General features: G+C 37.9%; 1 protein-coding gene across 1 annotated transcript in view; it reads left to right on the forward strand.

Annotated features, from left to right (window-relative positions):
• The window catches only part of DDX46 (DEAD-box helicase 46), a 61,674-nt gene that overhangs the window by 29,540 nt on the left and 15,738 nt on the right, over positions 1 to 16,396 (forward strand). The window contains exons 15-18 of the mRNA XM_081090973.1: positions 169 to 331; positions 10,735 to 10,928; positions 14,369 to 14,506; positions 14,999 to 15,148. Of these exons, the coding sequence (XP_080947099.1) occupies positions 169 to 331; positions 10,735 to 10,928; positions 14,369 to 14,506; positions 14,999 to 15,148 (645 nt within the window). The remainder of the gene's footprint in view (positions 1 to 168; positions 332 to 10,734; positions 10,929 to 14,368; positions 14,507 to 14,998; positions 15,149 to 16,396) is intronic.

Raw genomic sequence — 16,396 nt, forward strand, 5'->3', positions numbered from 1 at the left:
AATAATTTTTTTGGTCTTACTGGTTTACTAATTCAAATAAAAATTTTTCTAATCCTTCCTAATGATTTAGGTGTTGTCATTTATCCTTTGCCACAAAACAAGTATTTTTGTTTACGAGATGTATTTGTGTTTTTATTCCATTACTTTGGTACAATTTGGTGTTTTCAGATTGTGATTGAAGAAGAAAAGAAATTCTTGAAGTTACTTGAGCTTCTGGGCCATTATCAGGAATCTGGATCTGTCATTATATTTGTGGATAAGCAGGAACATGCTGATGGTCTTCTGAAAGATTTGATGAGGGCATCTTATCCTTGCATGTCTCTTCATGGAGGTAATGTTTAAGGAAATCTGTTAAGTACTTGGCCAAGTACTGTGCTGTGTTCTGAATGAAATTTTTACTTTGTACTCTTAATTTAAAACTAAATTTTATATCATCTGTCTCAGTTTAATCACAATAGCACTGTCATTAATATTAATCCATTATCAAGATAAAATAATACGACAGACACTCCAGAAAACTGGGATCTTAAGCCAGCCAAAGGAATGACATTTCAATTTTTTATTTTTATTTATTTATTATTATTTTATTAGCTCTTTTTTTTTTGCTTTTTTCTTTGTTTCCCTTTTTTTGTTTGTTGCTCTTGTTTTGCTTTTTTCTTCTCCCTTTTTGTTTGTTGCTTTATTTTTTATTTATTTTCACATTATTTTTTCATCATTCAATTTTATTTTATTTTTACTTGTTATTTTCTATTTTTATACCATTTTTTTAAATCAATTTTTTTGTTACTATATTGTTTTGTTCCCTTTCTGTCTCTTCTTATCCACCTATCCCTTTTCTACCTCCGCTATACTGAAGTGAGGTCCTCCCCATATTTATCCAATTCTTAACCTTATTTCCTATATCAGCTCAGCCTCTACAGATTCTGCCCCGACCCTCTTTACTGGGTGTTTGTTGTTTGTATTTGTTTGGTTTATCTATTGGTTCTGTGGTGTTTTCTCCATATATATATATATATATATATATATATATATATATACATACATACATACATACATACACACACATATATATATATATATATTTATTCATTCATTCTCCTTTTTTTTTTCTCTCCTATCTTTTTTCTTTTTCCTTTCTCTCTCTCTCTCTCTTGGATATCATTTGTACTCTCTTTTCTCTCCCCTAATTCTCTTTTCTCAGGTGGTCACTTATATTGGGGTTATCAGTGTCTTGAGTACATTCATGCTTTGTTCCCCTTGAGTCATGTCTTGTTAAGGTGAATTTTATCCTGTCTGGCTAAAGTGCTAGAGAGCAAGCCACATAACCAGACACCTGGAGAGGAGGAGCAGCGACATGTGCAGCTCACTCCCATCCAAAGAACAGCAGCCGTGCAAGCAGCCCATCCCCATCCGAGGAGCAGCAGACTTGCAATCAACCTGTCCAAGTCCTAGGAGCAGTAGCCCCACAAGCAGCCCATCACATCAGAGGAACAACAGCAGCGTGCAGCCAGCCCCCATCCAAGGAACAGCAGCCTCGTGATCAGCACATCCTCTGCCTGAGGAACAGCAGCTGTGTGAGACGCCTCCCCTCACCAGCCAGAGGAGCCACCACAGCTGTGAACAGCACCCACCAGAGGAGCTGTTGCCAACTGTGGAGCAACTGCTACCACAATCGCCTGAGGAGCAACTGCAGCCCAAGGAGCCACAGCCACCCAAGGAACAGCCCCTGAACGATTCAACATCTAGATCTGTCGGTGAGATCAAACATGGGTAGACAAAGAAACCCCCAAAGGAAAGAAGAGGAGGACTCACCAGAAAAACAGCTAAGTGAAATAGAGGCATGCAACATGACAGAATAGAATTCAGATTAAGGGTCCTAGAGTGCATAAACCGGATGGAGGAAAAAATCAACAACTTATGCAAGAATCAAGAAGAAACGGATGAAAAAATCAACAACTTATGTAAGAACCAAGAAGAAATGAAGAGTGATATAGCTGCAATAAAAAACACCATTGAAAGTTTCAACAGTAGACTAGGAGAAGCAGACGACCGAATTAGCGTATTAGAAGACAGGGAAACAAAACACACCCAAACTGAACTGTAATTGGAGAAAAAAATGAAAAGACAGGAGGATAGCCTAAGGGAGCTATGGGATAACATATAACGAAACAACATACGAATAAAATGGGTGCCAGAACAACAGAAAGAGGAACAAGGGTTAGAAAACCTATTGGAAGAAATAATATCAGAAAACTTCCTTGAGGTGGGGAAGAAAAAAGTCACACAACCACAGAGAGTCCCAAACAAGATGAACCCAAAAAGACCCACGCCAAGACACATCATAATTACTATGGCAGCTGTTCAGGACAAAGAATCTTAAAGGCTGCAAGAGAGAGACGGAAAGTTACATACAAGGGATCTCCCATTAGATTATCAAATGACTTCTCAACAGAAACACATCAGGCCAGAAAAGAATGGATGGAAATTTACAAAGTGATGCAAAGCAAAGGACTGAATCCAAGAATACTCTATCCAGCAAGGCTTTCATTCAAAATTGAAGGGGAAATAAGAAGGTTCACAGACAAAAAAACGTTAAGGGAGTTTATCACCACCAAGCCAGCAATGCAAGAAATGCTAAAGGGACTGGTGTAAAAAGAAGAAATAAAAAGCTAAGAAAGAAAACAGGCACAAAAAATAGAAATGGCTACAAACAAGTACCTTTCAATAGTAACTTTAAACGTAAATGGACTAAATACTCCAATCAAAAGACATTGAGTGGCTGAATGGATAAAACAACATGACCCATATATTTGCTGTCTACAAGAGACCCACCTCAGAATAAGGGACTCACACAGACTGAAAGTGAAGGGATAGAAAAATATCTTTCAGGCAAATGGAAATGAAAAAAAAGCTGGAGTAGCAATACTTATATCAGACAAAATAGACCTCAAAGTGAAGGCCGTAACAAGAGATAAGGAAGGCCACTTCATAATACTAAAGGGATCAATACAACAAGAAGATATAACCCTGATAAACATATATGCACTCAATGCAGGAGCACTCATACATAAAAAAACTCCTGGAAGATATCAAGGGAGAGATCGACAACAATACAATCATAGTAGGGGGCTTTAATACACCACTGACATCACTGGATAAATCCTCTAGACAAAAAATTAGCAAAGAAACAGCAATCCTAAATGACTCACTAGATCAGATGGACTTAATTGACTTTTTCAGGACATTTCACCCCAAAGCCATGGAATATATGTTTTTCTCAAGTGCACATGGGATGTTTTCAAAAATAGACAACATATTGGGTCATAAGCAAAGTCTTCCCAAATTCAAGAAGTTTGAAATCATACCAAGCATCTTCTCAGATCACAATGGCATAATATTATAAATAAACTACAATAAAAACAACCCAAAATACTCAAACACTTGGAAGCTGAATAGCATGTTATTAAATATTGATTGAGTTACCAATGAGATCAAAGAAGAAATTAAAAACATCCTGGAAACTAATGACATTGAAAACACAACAATCCAAAACCTATGGGACACAATGAAAGCTGTCCTGAGAGGGAAGTTTATAGCCCTACAGGCCTACCTCAAAAAACAAGAAAAAATGGTAGTAAATCATCTAACTACATCTCAAAGAATTAGAAATAGAGCAACAAGAAAAGCCCAGAGTGAGCAGAAGGAAGGAAATAAAAAAGATCAGAGCAGAAATAAATGTCATAGAGACCAAAAAACAATACATAAAATAACGAAACCAGAAGCTGGTTCTTTGAAAGGATAAACAAGATTGATGAACCTCTAGCCACGCTCACCAAGAAGCAAAGAGAGAGGACCCAAATAAACAAAATCAGAAATGATAGAGGCAAAATAACAACAGACCCCACAGAAATAAAAATGATTGTTAAAAAATACTATGGACAACTCTACTCCAACAAACTAGACAACCTGGAGGAAATGGACATATTCCTAGAAAAATACAACATTCCAAAACTCAATCAGGAAGAATCTAAAAATCTCAATAGGCCAATAACTATGGAAGAAATTGAAGCAGTCATTAAAAAGCTTCCAGCAAACAAAAGCCCAGGGCCAGACGGCTTCACAGGGGAGTTTTACCAAACATTCAAGGAAGAACTAAACCTATCCTCCTCAGACTACTACAAAAAATTCAAGAGGAAGGAACACTTCCAAGCTCATTCTATGAAGCCAGCATCACCCTAATACCAAAACCAGGTAAAGACAACACAATGAAAGAGAATTACAGGCCAGTATCCCTCATGAACATAGATGCCAAAATCCTCAACAAAATCTTAACAAATCTGATCCAGCAGTACATCAGAAAGATCATACACTATGGCCAAGTAAAATTTATCCCAGGGATGCAAGGATGGTACAATATCCACAAATCAATAAACGTGATACATCACATAAACAAATTGAAAGAAAAAAACCACATGGTCATATCAGTTGATGCAGAGAAAGCATTTGACAAAATCCAACACGCATTAGAAGGATCATACCTCAACATAATAAAAGCCATATATGACAAACCCACAGCCAACATCATACTCAATGGACAAAAACTAACACCATTTCCCCTAAGAACAGGAACAAGACAGGGATGCCCACTCTCACCACTCCTGTTCGACATAGTACTGGAAGTATTAGCCATTGCAATTAGACAAGAAGAAGAAATAAAAGGCATCCTAATTGGAAAAGAAGAAGTAAAACTGCCCTTATTTGCAGGTGACATGATATTATACATGAAAAACCCTAAAGACTCCATCAAAAAAATATTAGACTTAATAAATGAATTCGGCAATGTGGCAGGATACATAACTAATGCCAAGAAATCTGTGGCATTTCTATACACCAATAGCGAACTTACAGAAAGAGAGACTAAAAAAGCAATCCCATTTACCATCACACCAAAAAAATTAAGATACCTAAGAATAAACTAAAGAGGTAAAAGACCTCTACTCAGAAAACTACAGAATGTTGAGAAAAGAGATAGAGGAAGACATAAACAGATGGAAGAACATACCATGTTCTTGGATTGGTAGAATCAACATCATTAAACTGTCCATACTACCCAAAGCAATCTATAAATTCAACGCACTTCCCATTAAAATACCAACAGCATATTTCACAGGTCTAGAACAAACTCTCCAAAAATTCATCTGGAATAAAAAAAGACCCTGAATAGCTGCAGCAATCCTGAGAAAGAAGAACAAAGTAGGTGGGATTGCAGTACCAGATATCAAGCTGTATTACACAACCACTGTTCTCAAAACCGCCTGGTACTGGCACAAGAACAGACATATAGATCAATGGAATAGAATAGAGAGCCCAGAAATTGACCCGAACCAATATGCTCAATTAATATTTGACAAAGGATGCAAGAACATACAATGGAGTCAAGACAGTCTCTTCAATAAATGGTGTTGGGAAAATTGGACAGATACATGCAAAAAAATGAAACTAGACTACCAACTTACACCATACACAAAAATAAACTCAAAATGGATAAAGGACTTAAATGTAAGACGAGAAGCCATAAAAATACTAGAGGAATCCAAAGGCAACAAAATCTCAAGACATATGCCGAAGCAATTTCTTCACTGATACAGCTCCTAGGGCATTGGAAACTAAAGAGAAAATAAACAAATGGGACTACATCAAAATAAAAAAAATTCACTGGAACCGGTTTGGCTCAGTGGATAGAGCGTCGGCCTGCGGACTGAAGGGTCCCGGGTTCGATTCCGGTCAAGGGCATGTACCTTGGTTGCAGGCACATCTCCAGGAGATGTGCGGAAGGCAGCTGATCGATGTTTCTCTCATCGATGTTTCTAACTCTCTATCCCTCTCCCTTCCTCTCTGTGAAAAATCAATAAAATATATTAAAAAAAAAATAAAATAAAAAATAAAAAAATTCTGCCCAGGAAAAGAAACCATCAACAAAACAACAAGAAAACCCCCTGCGTGGGAAAACATATTTGCCAATGTTATCACCGATAAGGGTTTAATCTCCAACATGTATAGGGAACTCATACAACTTAACAAAAGGAAGATAAACAATCCAATCAAAAAATGGGCAAAGGAACTAAATAGACACTTTTCAAAAGAGTACATTCAGAAAGCCAAGAGACATATGAAAACATGCTCAAAGTCACTAATCATCCGAGAAATGCAAATCAAAACAACAATGAGGTACCATCTCACACCTGTCAGAATGGCTATCATCAACAAATCAACAAACGACAAGTGCTGGAGAGGATGTGGAGAAAAAGGAACACTTGTGCACTGCTGGTGGGAATGCAGACTGGTGCAGTCACTATGGAAAGACAGTATGGAGTTTGCTCAGAAAGTTAAAAATCGAACTCCCATTTGACCCAGTGATCCTACTGCTAGGAATATATCCCAAGAAATCAGAAACACCAATCAGAAAGGATATATGCATCCCTATGTTCATAGTAGCGCAATTCACCATAGCTAAGATCTGGAAACAGCCTAAGTGCCCATCAGCAGATGAATGGATTAGGAAACAGTGGTACATCTACACGATGGAATACTATGCTGCTGTAAAAAAGAAGGAATTCTTACCATTTGCGACAGCATGGATGGAACTGGAGAGCATTATGCTAAGTGAAATAAGCCAGTCAATGAAAGAAAAATACCACATGATCTCACTCATTTATGGATAACTAAGACCATTATAAACTGATGAGCAAAAATAGATACAAAGGCAGAGCTACATCGAACAGACTGTCAAACTACAGCGGGAAGGCTGGGGAGAGTTAGGGAGTGGGAGGTGGGGTAAGAGATCAACCGAAGGACTTGTATGCATACATATAAGCCTAACCAGTGGACACAAGACACTGGGGGGCATGGGAGGCTAGGGGAGGGTCAAGGGGAGAAAAAAAAGGAGACATATATAATACTCTTTGTAATACTTTAAGCAGTAAAACAATTAAAAAATAATAATACATTGGTTTGACCAAATTCTCTAAGCCATTAATAATCTAAGGAGGAATTGATATTAAGAATTTCTGATTCATGTATTTTTTTTTCATTGTATCATATTACCTAGAGGTTTTCATGATTCAAATTAGAGCTTTAATTGAAATTATAAAGTAACATTTTATTTGTACTGTCACCATTGTTAAATATATTGGGACTTACATTGTGGGAATCTTGTTTTTTAAATAGGGTATCAACTTGATTGGATCCATATTTCAAACTCAGTCTTTTTTGTAATGGGCAGCATTTTTATGCATAATTCAGTATAGCGCTCTTTTCTGGTCCTGAGTTTGTCTTGAATTTTTTATTCTCTTTCTTGTCAGTAAAACTATATTTCTTTGCTTTTTTTAAATTTCTCACCGGAGGATATTTTTCCCATTGATTCCTAGAGAGAGTGGAAGGGAGACACGTTGATTGTCCTCCCACATGAGCCCCTACCAGGGCTGGGGGACATGCAACTGTGGTGTATGCCCTTGATCAGGAATCAAATTCGCTAGCAGCCTGCCAAGGCAGTAACACTGCTTCTACTCAGGTTTTGACTTCCCTACCTGGCTGCCAAGGCTCCTCCTACTCCAAAGTTTAAAAAAAAAAAAAAAAGAATCCTCTATAATCCTCAACCCAGTATCATTATATTCTTCCACATCTTAACTCCTTTCCAGTTTGTGTCCGCTTTTAGTCACTCTAGTGCCTTCAGGTAATTGTTTATATTTTGCCCGGAATTTATAGTTGTTATCTGCAGTAGAGTTGATCCTAAAAGAGCTCCTATTTTAGTGAAAATGTGTGTTTTACATAAATGAGGAAATGTTTCCCATAAATCCCCTATATGTACTTTTTTCTCTTGGGTCAAAATTGTATCACATGCTTATTCTGAAATCATTCACAGGCAAGGGGAGTGAATAATTATGGTTCTTAACTATTGTCCTGGGACACTTTCAGGGGGTTCATGAAGTCAAGAGTATTTCCATAATAACCCCATCGTATTATTTGCCTTTTTCATTCTCTCATGGGTGTGTAGTGTAGTTTTCTAGTGGCTGCATGGCATATTACATTGAAGCAGATTGAATACAGAAGATACTGGTATAATAACTTCAGCTATCTTCTATTAAGCCAAACATTAAAGAAATTTGTGCCCTGGCCAGTGTGGCTCACTTGGTTGGTCAATGTAATGTGCATCGAAAGGTTGCTGATTCGATTCCCAGTCAGAGCTCCATCCCCGGTATAGGGTGTGCAGGAGGCAGCTGATTTACATCAACATTTGTCTCTCTCTCCCTCTCCCTTCCTTTTTCTCTTAAAAAAAAAAATATTTTGTAAGTAAATATTAATAAAGATGACCTACAATAAACTAAAGCGCTCTGGGTTTGGTCCTTATTAATTAATTACTTTAAAAATCCTCATGTGAGGACATTTTCATTATTTAAAAAAAAAATGTACTTTCTATTTATGTTTCCATCTCTTTCCCTCTCCCTACCTCTCTGAAATCAATAAAGATATAGTAAAAAATAATAAAATAAAATAAATATTTTTATTGATTTCAGAGAGGAAGGGAGAGATAGAAACATCAGTGATGAGAGAGAGTTACCGATTGGATGCTTCCTGCATGCCCCACACTGGGGATCGAACTCGCAACCCAGGTCTGTGCCCTGACCGGGAATCAAACCATGACCTCCTCCTGGTCCATAGGTTGATGCTCAACCACTAAGCAATGCTGGCTGGGCTTCATTGATTTTTTTTTTAATATATTTTCTTGATTTTTTTTACAGAGAGAAAGGGAGAGGGATAGAGAGTTAGAAACATTGATGAGAGAGAAACATCAATCAGCTGCCTCCTGCACACCCCCTACTGGGGATGTGCTTGCAATCAAGGTACATGCCCTTGACCAGAATCAAACCTGGGACTTTTCAGTCCGCAGGCTGACGCTCTATCCACTGAACCAAACCAGTTATGGCGGTTATTTATTTGTTTATTTTTTTATATTATTTTTTTAATTTTAGAGAGGAAAAGAGAAGGAGAGAGAGATTGAAATATCAATGATGAGAAGAATCATCCATTGGCTGCCTTCCGCACATCTCCTACTGGAGATTGAACCAGCAACCCAGGCATGTGCCCTGACCGGGAATTGAACCTTGACCTTCTGATTCATAGGTTGATGCTCAACTACTGAGCAACACCAGCTGGCCTCACTGATTTTTGAGAGAGAAACATTGAGGTGAGAGGGAAACATTGATCGGTTGTCTCCTGCACGAGCCCGGACTGGAGACTGAACCTGCAACCTAGGTATGTGCCTTGGCGTTGCTCTAACCAATTGAATCACACTAGCCAGGGCTGGTTCTTATTAACACAGATATTTAAGAAGGGTTGGTTTTACACTAATCATAATTCACCTCCTAAGACTGAGAATTAGGCTCATCCCTCGTTTGATATAAATGACTGTATTGGATGGATGGATATGTGAATCAAATTGGGATTATGTTAAAAAAGAAGAGGCTTAATGGTTGCTGGGCAGGCATCCCATATACTGTAATTAGCATATTATATTCACTTGCATGAAATTCACACAGTTAGGTTAGTAGTCAGAATACCTCAGGCTAAAGGAAAAGTTTTGGTATCTTTTACTTATAAAGTTAAATTTATATTGATATTAATTCCATTATTTTTCTGATAAGATTTTTGGGTACAGTGTTGGATCCTAGTTTCTTTGACATAAGGTCCAAATACTTTATTTAATTCAGTCTTTGAAGAGTAGATTTTAAATTTTAGCCCTGGCTGGGTTGCTCATTTGGTTAGAGCATTGTCCCAGTACACCAAGGTTGCAGGTTCATTCCCTGGTCAGGGTACATACAGGAGTCAACCAATGAATGCATAGATGGGTGGAACAACAAACTGACATTTCTTTTTCTGTCTCTTTCCCTTGTTCTCTCTCTAAAATAAATCAATAAATTTAAAAAATTACCTCCTGCTGCAAAAATTAATTTCAAGGTTTCAGAATTTTTTCCATTCCCCTCTCTAACTACTAGAGATGCCAGGGATCTGTCATCAAATAAATATGTGGGCTGAGCATATTGTAATAGAACAATTTGGCATTTTATGCTGTGCTTTGTCTCTCAGTCTGAGGCTCTTTGGATAACATTTAAGAGAGATCCTATTAGGTAGGTTCTACTAGTGTACCTCAAACTTTAATGTGCATGTGCAATCACCCAAATATTTTGTTAAAATGCAAAATCTGATTCAGTAATTTGGGGTAGTGTCTGAGATTCCTAATTTCTAACAAGCTTTCATGTGATGCTGCTTCTGGTCCTTGGATAAAACTGAGTAGCAGGACTATAAACCCAACAGGAGAAAGATCTGAATCCTGTCAATCTAGGCTGAATGTGCATGCCTTCTGTTGCTCCCTAACAAAGTTTAGGCTAGTGATTCTGAGATTAGGCTGCTGCAGTTATAAGCCTTCTAGATAAGAAAGGGGGCAGGCAAGGGTAGATTTGGAGGATTCATAAATGAGTTAATAGCAGTAGCCTTTGATCTTGCAATGAAATTTTCTTAGTGTTTTATTTTGTATATTGTAGTTGTTGGAACTGTGGTCAATATAAGTTGTATTTGTTCTTTACTCTGTGTTTAACTTCTTTCTCTGAGTGTCAGAGGAAGTGGAAAGTTTAATTTGAACATGAGATTTTACAATTCTTGTGTGTCATTTACTTGCAGGTATTGATCAGTATGACAGAGATAGCATCATAAATGACTTTAAGAATGGGACCTGCAAACTTCTTGTGGCCACCTCTGTTGCTGCCCGAGGTTTGGATGTGAAACATCTGATTCTTGTAGTAAATTACAGCTGCCCCAACCATTATGAAGATTATGTACACAGAGCAGGACGAACTGGAAGAGCAGGCAACAAAGTAAAAAAAAATTTTAAGTTGGCTTTTGTTATATTAGAATCTAAGTGTTTCTTTACTGTTTTAAGGAGTAAGTAATCGGAGTTATGGGAACATTTAAAAATCCTCAATCAGCCTGGCCAGTGTGGCTGGGTTGGGCATGTCTGTTTCCAGTTCAGTTCCATCAGGGCACATGCTTGGGTTTCAGGCTTGATCCCTGGTGGTCGATATTCCACTCTAACGTTGATGTTTCTCCCTCTCTCTCCTTCTCCCTTCCTCTCTGTCTAAAAATCAACTGAAACTTTTTTTTAATTAAAAAAAAGGGGGGGAAAATCCTTAATCATCAAAGTGTGAGGAATAGTTGAGGTGTTCATCACATATGCATATGTATGTCTAAATATTGTTAAAATTACACATGTCTACATATTTTGAAAATTACCAGATACCAAGCTATTCTCTAGTTAGATGGTGTTAACCATTTGTGTCCCCTTTTAGGATTTTTTACCTGCCTAAAGTTTCTATGTACAACCATGTATATAGTTTAGAATCTTTCATTGGTTTTTAAAAAATATATGGGATCATAAAATATACTCAAACCCATTCCTATCACCCCTGTTACCCCCTCCACCAATGCACATACATATCACTTGCTTTTTTGACTCAGGTATTCCAGTAAGTATATAGGTCTACTTCATTCTTTTTGCTTGTTAGTTTTTCTTTCTTTTTTGTTTGTTTGCTTGTTTGTTGTTTAATTCATTCTTTTTGAAGGAGCAGAATATTTTGCTGTTGGAAACATTGATGATGATATGGTTGATATTCCAACCCTAGTCATGTCTGCATACTAAAGCAATAATAACATTAATAGTAATAGGTTATATATAAGGAGTACTGATTAAGTGCCAGGCACAGAAGTGCTTTACATTTGTGATTTTGTCATCACAACTTGCCTTTGAGGTGGATAATACTATCCTATTTAATAGATGAGAAAAGTTGAGGCACATAGAAATTAAGTTACTTGTCCAAGGTACACAGATAATTGATGGCATTTATTCTTTGAACCTGAGTTATTCTGTGGATTTGGGAAACCATTTATATAAAGGGCCAGGTAGTAAATATTGTAGCCTTTTGTGTCTTTTGACATTCTTTTTCTTTTTTTAATATATTTTATTGATTTTTTACAGAGAGGAAGGGAGAGGGATAGAGAGTTAGAAACATTGATGAGAAGAAACATCTATCAGCTGCCTCCTGCACACCTCCTACCAGGGATGTGCCCGCAACCAAGGTACATGCCCTTGACCGAAATCGAATCTGGGACTCTCTATCCACTGAGCCAAACCGGTTAGGGCTCTTTTGATATTCTTGAGGGCAGTATGTGGGGGATGGGGTAATTCAGGGTGCTGGCCATGCACTCTCCCATGCTTCGTAGTCATGCCCTATAAAATTAAAGAAGGACTTTGTGCTTACAGCCAGGTAAAAGGATGCCGAGTCTGTCAAGATCAAGAAAAATGAGGATAATGTGAAGTTTAAAGTTTGATGCAGCAGATATCTTTATACCTTGGTCATCACAGATAAAGAGAAGTCAGAGAAATTGATGCAGTCCCTGTACCCTAGTTTGGCAGTGAAGGAACTAAAATGAACCAGACATACTTATTTGAATTGTATTAAAATGTTTAAAACTTGAAAAAATAAAATTGTAGCCTAGCTGGTGTGGCTCAGTGGTTGAGCGCTGACCTGTGAACTAGGGAGTTCATGGTTTGATTCTTGGTCAGGACACATGCCTACGTTGCAGGCTTGATACCCAGTAGGGTATATGTAGGAAGCAGCTGATCAGTGATTATCTCTCATCATTGATGTTTATTTATTTTGTCCTCACCCAAGAATATTTTTCCATTGATTTTTAGAGAGTGGAAGGGCAGGGGAGAAATAGTGAAACATCCATGTAAGAGATACATTGATTGGTTGCCTCCTGTGACTGCAGCCGAGCCAGGGATTGAGCCTGTAGCCAAGGAAGGGGGTACATGCTCTGTGCCCTTCATCGGAATCAAACCTGGGACCCTTCAGTCTGCAGGCTGACACCCTAACCATTGAGCCAAACCGCCTAGGGCTCATCATTGATGTTTCTATCTCCCTCTCTGAAATCTAAAAATATATTTTAAAAAATAAAATAAAATTGTAACCTTTTGAGGCCACGTGTGGTCTCTGTCACGTATGTGTGTGTATACATTTGTACACAATCTTAAAAACATGTAATACCATTCTTAGCTCCTAGGCAGTATAGAAACAGACCATGGGTCAAATCTGGTGATTAGATATTCCTGAAATAAAATATTAAACCATGTTTTAAATTTTATAACGTTTCAATGGGAGGGGCAAAGTATTTTGTGAAGATGGCAATCTGGGTTTGCTATTTCTTTATTTTAACTCCAGTCTTTCTCTTGCCTGAACCAAAAAGCTGCTGGGACATATGGTGCTTTAGCCTTTAGAGCAGTGGTTCTCAACCTTCTGGCCCTTTAAATACAGTTCCTCATGTTGTGGTGACCCCCAACCATAAAATTATTTTCGTGGCTACTTCATAACTGTAATGTTGCTACTGTTATGAGTCGTAATGTAAATATCTGATATGCAGGATGGTCTTAGGTGAGCCCTGTGAAAGGGTCGTTTGACCGCCAAAGGGTCGCGACCCACAGGTTGAGAACCGCTGCTTTAGAGTATCCCAGGGAGATAATGTAGTTGACTTTATTTTTGCAAGATGGTTACAAAAATAAATTTAAAAAACAAGTTGCTTTTGTATATAAAACCATACCATGATTATACACACATATGGTTTTATATCTTTTATGACTCTTAAATATATGGGAAGCTACATTTTAGGAAGTTGATATAGAGTGGTACACTAGTAGAGAAAGGGAACATAAGCCCAAAAGGGAAGGAAAATACTATTAAATATGTAGGACAATGCAATTGTGCATTTACGTAAAATCACATGTGCTTGGACTGCATGGCTCAGTGGTTGAGTGTGGACGTATGAACCAGGAGGTCGAGGTTCCATTCTGGTCAGGACACATCCCTGGGTTGCAGACTAGATCCCCAGTGTGGGCCCTGCAGGAGGCAGCCAATCAATGATTCTCTCTTATCATTGATGTTTCTATCTCTCTCCCTCTTCCTTCCTCTCTAAAATCAATAAAATATATTTTAAAAATATTTCTAAAAAAATAAATTCACATGTATTACTACTTACGCATAAGAAATTAGACATTTTCTGGTTTTGCTCTTCATTTTTGAATATTAAACTTAGATATTTCACTTTCAACCATTAGATAATTTAGTAGTACTTTTTTAATGGTCTTAAAACTTTAGTGATGGAGTCTTAAGTGGATTTATTGGGTGATTTAAATTTTATCTTGTGATCTAGATAGGATTCGTCTTGTTAGTATCTAATAGTTTTACTTTTCACTATGCATTAGGGTTACGCATATACTTTTATCACAGAAGATCAAGCTCGCTATGCTGGTGATATCATTAAAGCTCTTGAATTGTCTGGGACTGCAGTACCTCCTGATCTAGAGAAACTGTGGAGTGATTTCAAAGATCAACAGAAAGCTGTGAGTTTTTTTAACTCCCATTTTTATGTAAATCATTATTGTGTCCTAAAATTTGAATATTTAATATAGGACTTTTAAATATTGAAAGAATTATTTTCTTTTGTCTTCATTGTTAAAAGTAAGACAGAGATACCCTTTTTCCTCCCATTGACCACCCTTTCTGAACAGTCCCTCCCCCCACTCTAGGCCTTCACCACACTATTGTCTATGTCCATGGGTTATGCATATATGCATATGAATTCTTTGGTTAACCCCCAGGATTACTTTTATTTATCTCTAGGAAGGGGGGGAAAAGAGTGAAAGTAAAATCCTTTTGATTAAATTTAGTATTTTCAGTCATTTACCTACAGATCTAATTTTTTTCTCACATGCTAGATGAAGTGTTTTTGTTCAATTGTCATACTACACCTTAAACGATATTAAATTGCTGTAAATTTCTTAACATTAAAATTTTTAACTATGAAATTAACTTTTTTTTTTTTTCCTTGAAAGGAAGGGAAAATAATTAAAAAGAGTAGTGGGTTCTCTGGTAAGGGATTCAAGTTTGATGAAACAGAACAAGCTTTGGCTAATGAGAGAAAGAAGTTACAAAAAGCAGCTCTTGGTCTCCAAGATTCAGATGATGAGGATGCTGCAGTCGATGTAAGTGTTGTTCTAAGTCCCTTTCGTGCCCATTGAAACAGTTTTTCTTTTCATACTTGTTGAGATAGCTAATTACTGGAAACCTTGGTTTGTATCCTTCCCAATCTTATCTTATGTATGTACATATATTCACATGCGCTCGTATTTATGTATTTTCATAACAATGACATCATACTGCTTTAAGACCTTTTGTTGCAGTAACAGTCTTAATCGAAATCTTCCCATTTTAGTACATTCACTGTTACATCATTATTTTTTTTTAAATGCTCACCTGAGGATATATTTTTATTGATTTTTTAAAATATGTTTTTATTGATTTCAGAGAGAGGAAGGGAGAGAGAGATAGAAACATCAATGATGAGAGAGAACTATCGATTGGCTACCTCCTGCACACCCTGTATCGGGGATCGAACTCACAACCCAGGCATGTGCCCTGACTGGGAATCAAATCCACAACCTTTTTGGTGTACGGGTTGATGCTCCAACCAACTGAGCCACCTCTTTTACATTATTTTTGATGGCTACATCATACTCTATTGTATGGATGTTTTCCCGTTCAATGAATCAAACATTTATTTTAAATATATGGGTTGTTTCTATATATTTATTATTTGGAATATACTGTACTTTACTATTATATACTACTAGAGGCCTGGTGCACGAATTCGTGTACGGGTGGGATCCCTCAGGGTGGCCTGCGGAGATTGGGCCCCAGCTCACACCCTTAGGCTCACAACCCCAGCTTGCGCCCCCAGCCTCGCAGCCTCACCTGGCACCCTGCCTTGGCTTGGTGCTGCCCCCTCACCTGCTCCACCATCCTGCCTGTGGGCAATCATTCGGGACCAGGGCCCCGCCTCCCTCACCCCCCCAGCTCCCTCAGCACCTGGGAGCCAGGCAGCGGCCCCGCCCCCTGCCACTGCAGCTGCTGGTCGCCGTCTGCCCATCTCACTCAGTCCCAATTGGCCAGACCCCAGCATAAAGCTAACCTACCGGTCAGAGAGTCTGGCCCCTGGTGGTCAGCACACATCATACCAAGCGATTGAACTCCCAGGCTAACAGCTATCCAAGAGGACAATTTGCACATTAGGCTTTTATTATATAGGATACTTCAGTGCTTATCCTTGCATATTTAACTTGCACAGTCATGAGATTCGGTCTGGAGGATGAGTGTATAAAAGGAATTGCTAGTCTTAAAGTATTGGTCAGATTGTCATTACAGCAAAGTAAATGTATAGTTTTCACTCACTC

The sequence above is a fragment of the Myotis nattereri genome (assembly GCF_964212035.1).
Source record: "Myotis nattereri genome assembly, chromosome: 5".
NCBI lineage: Eukaryota > Metazoa > Chordata > Mammalia > Chiroptera > Vespertilionidae > Myotis > Myotis nattereri.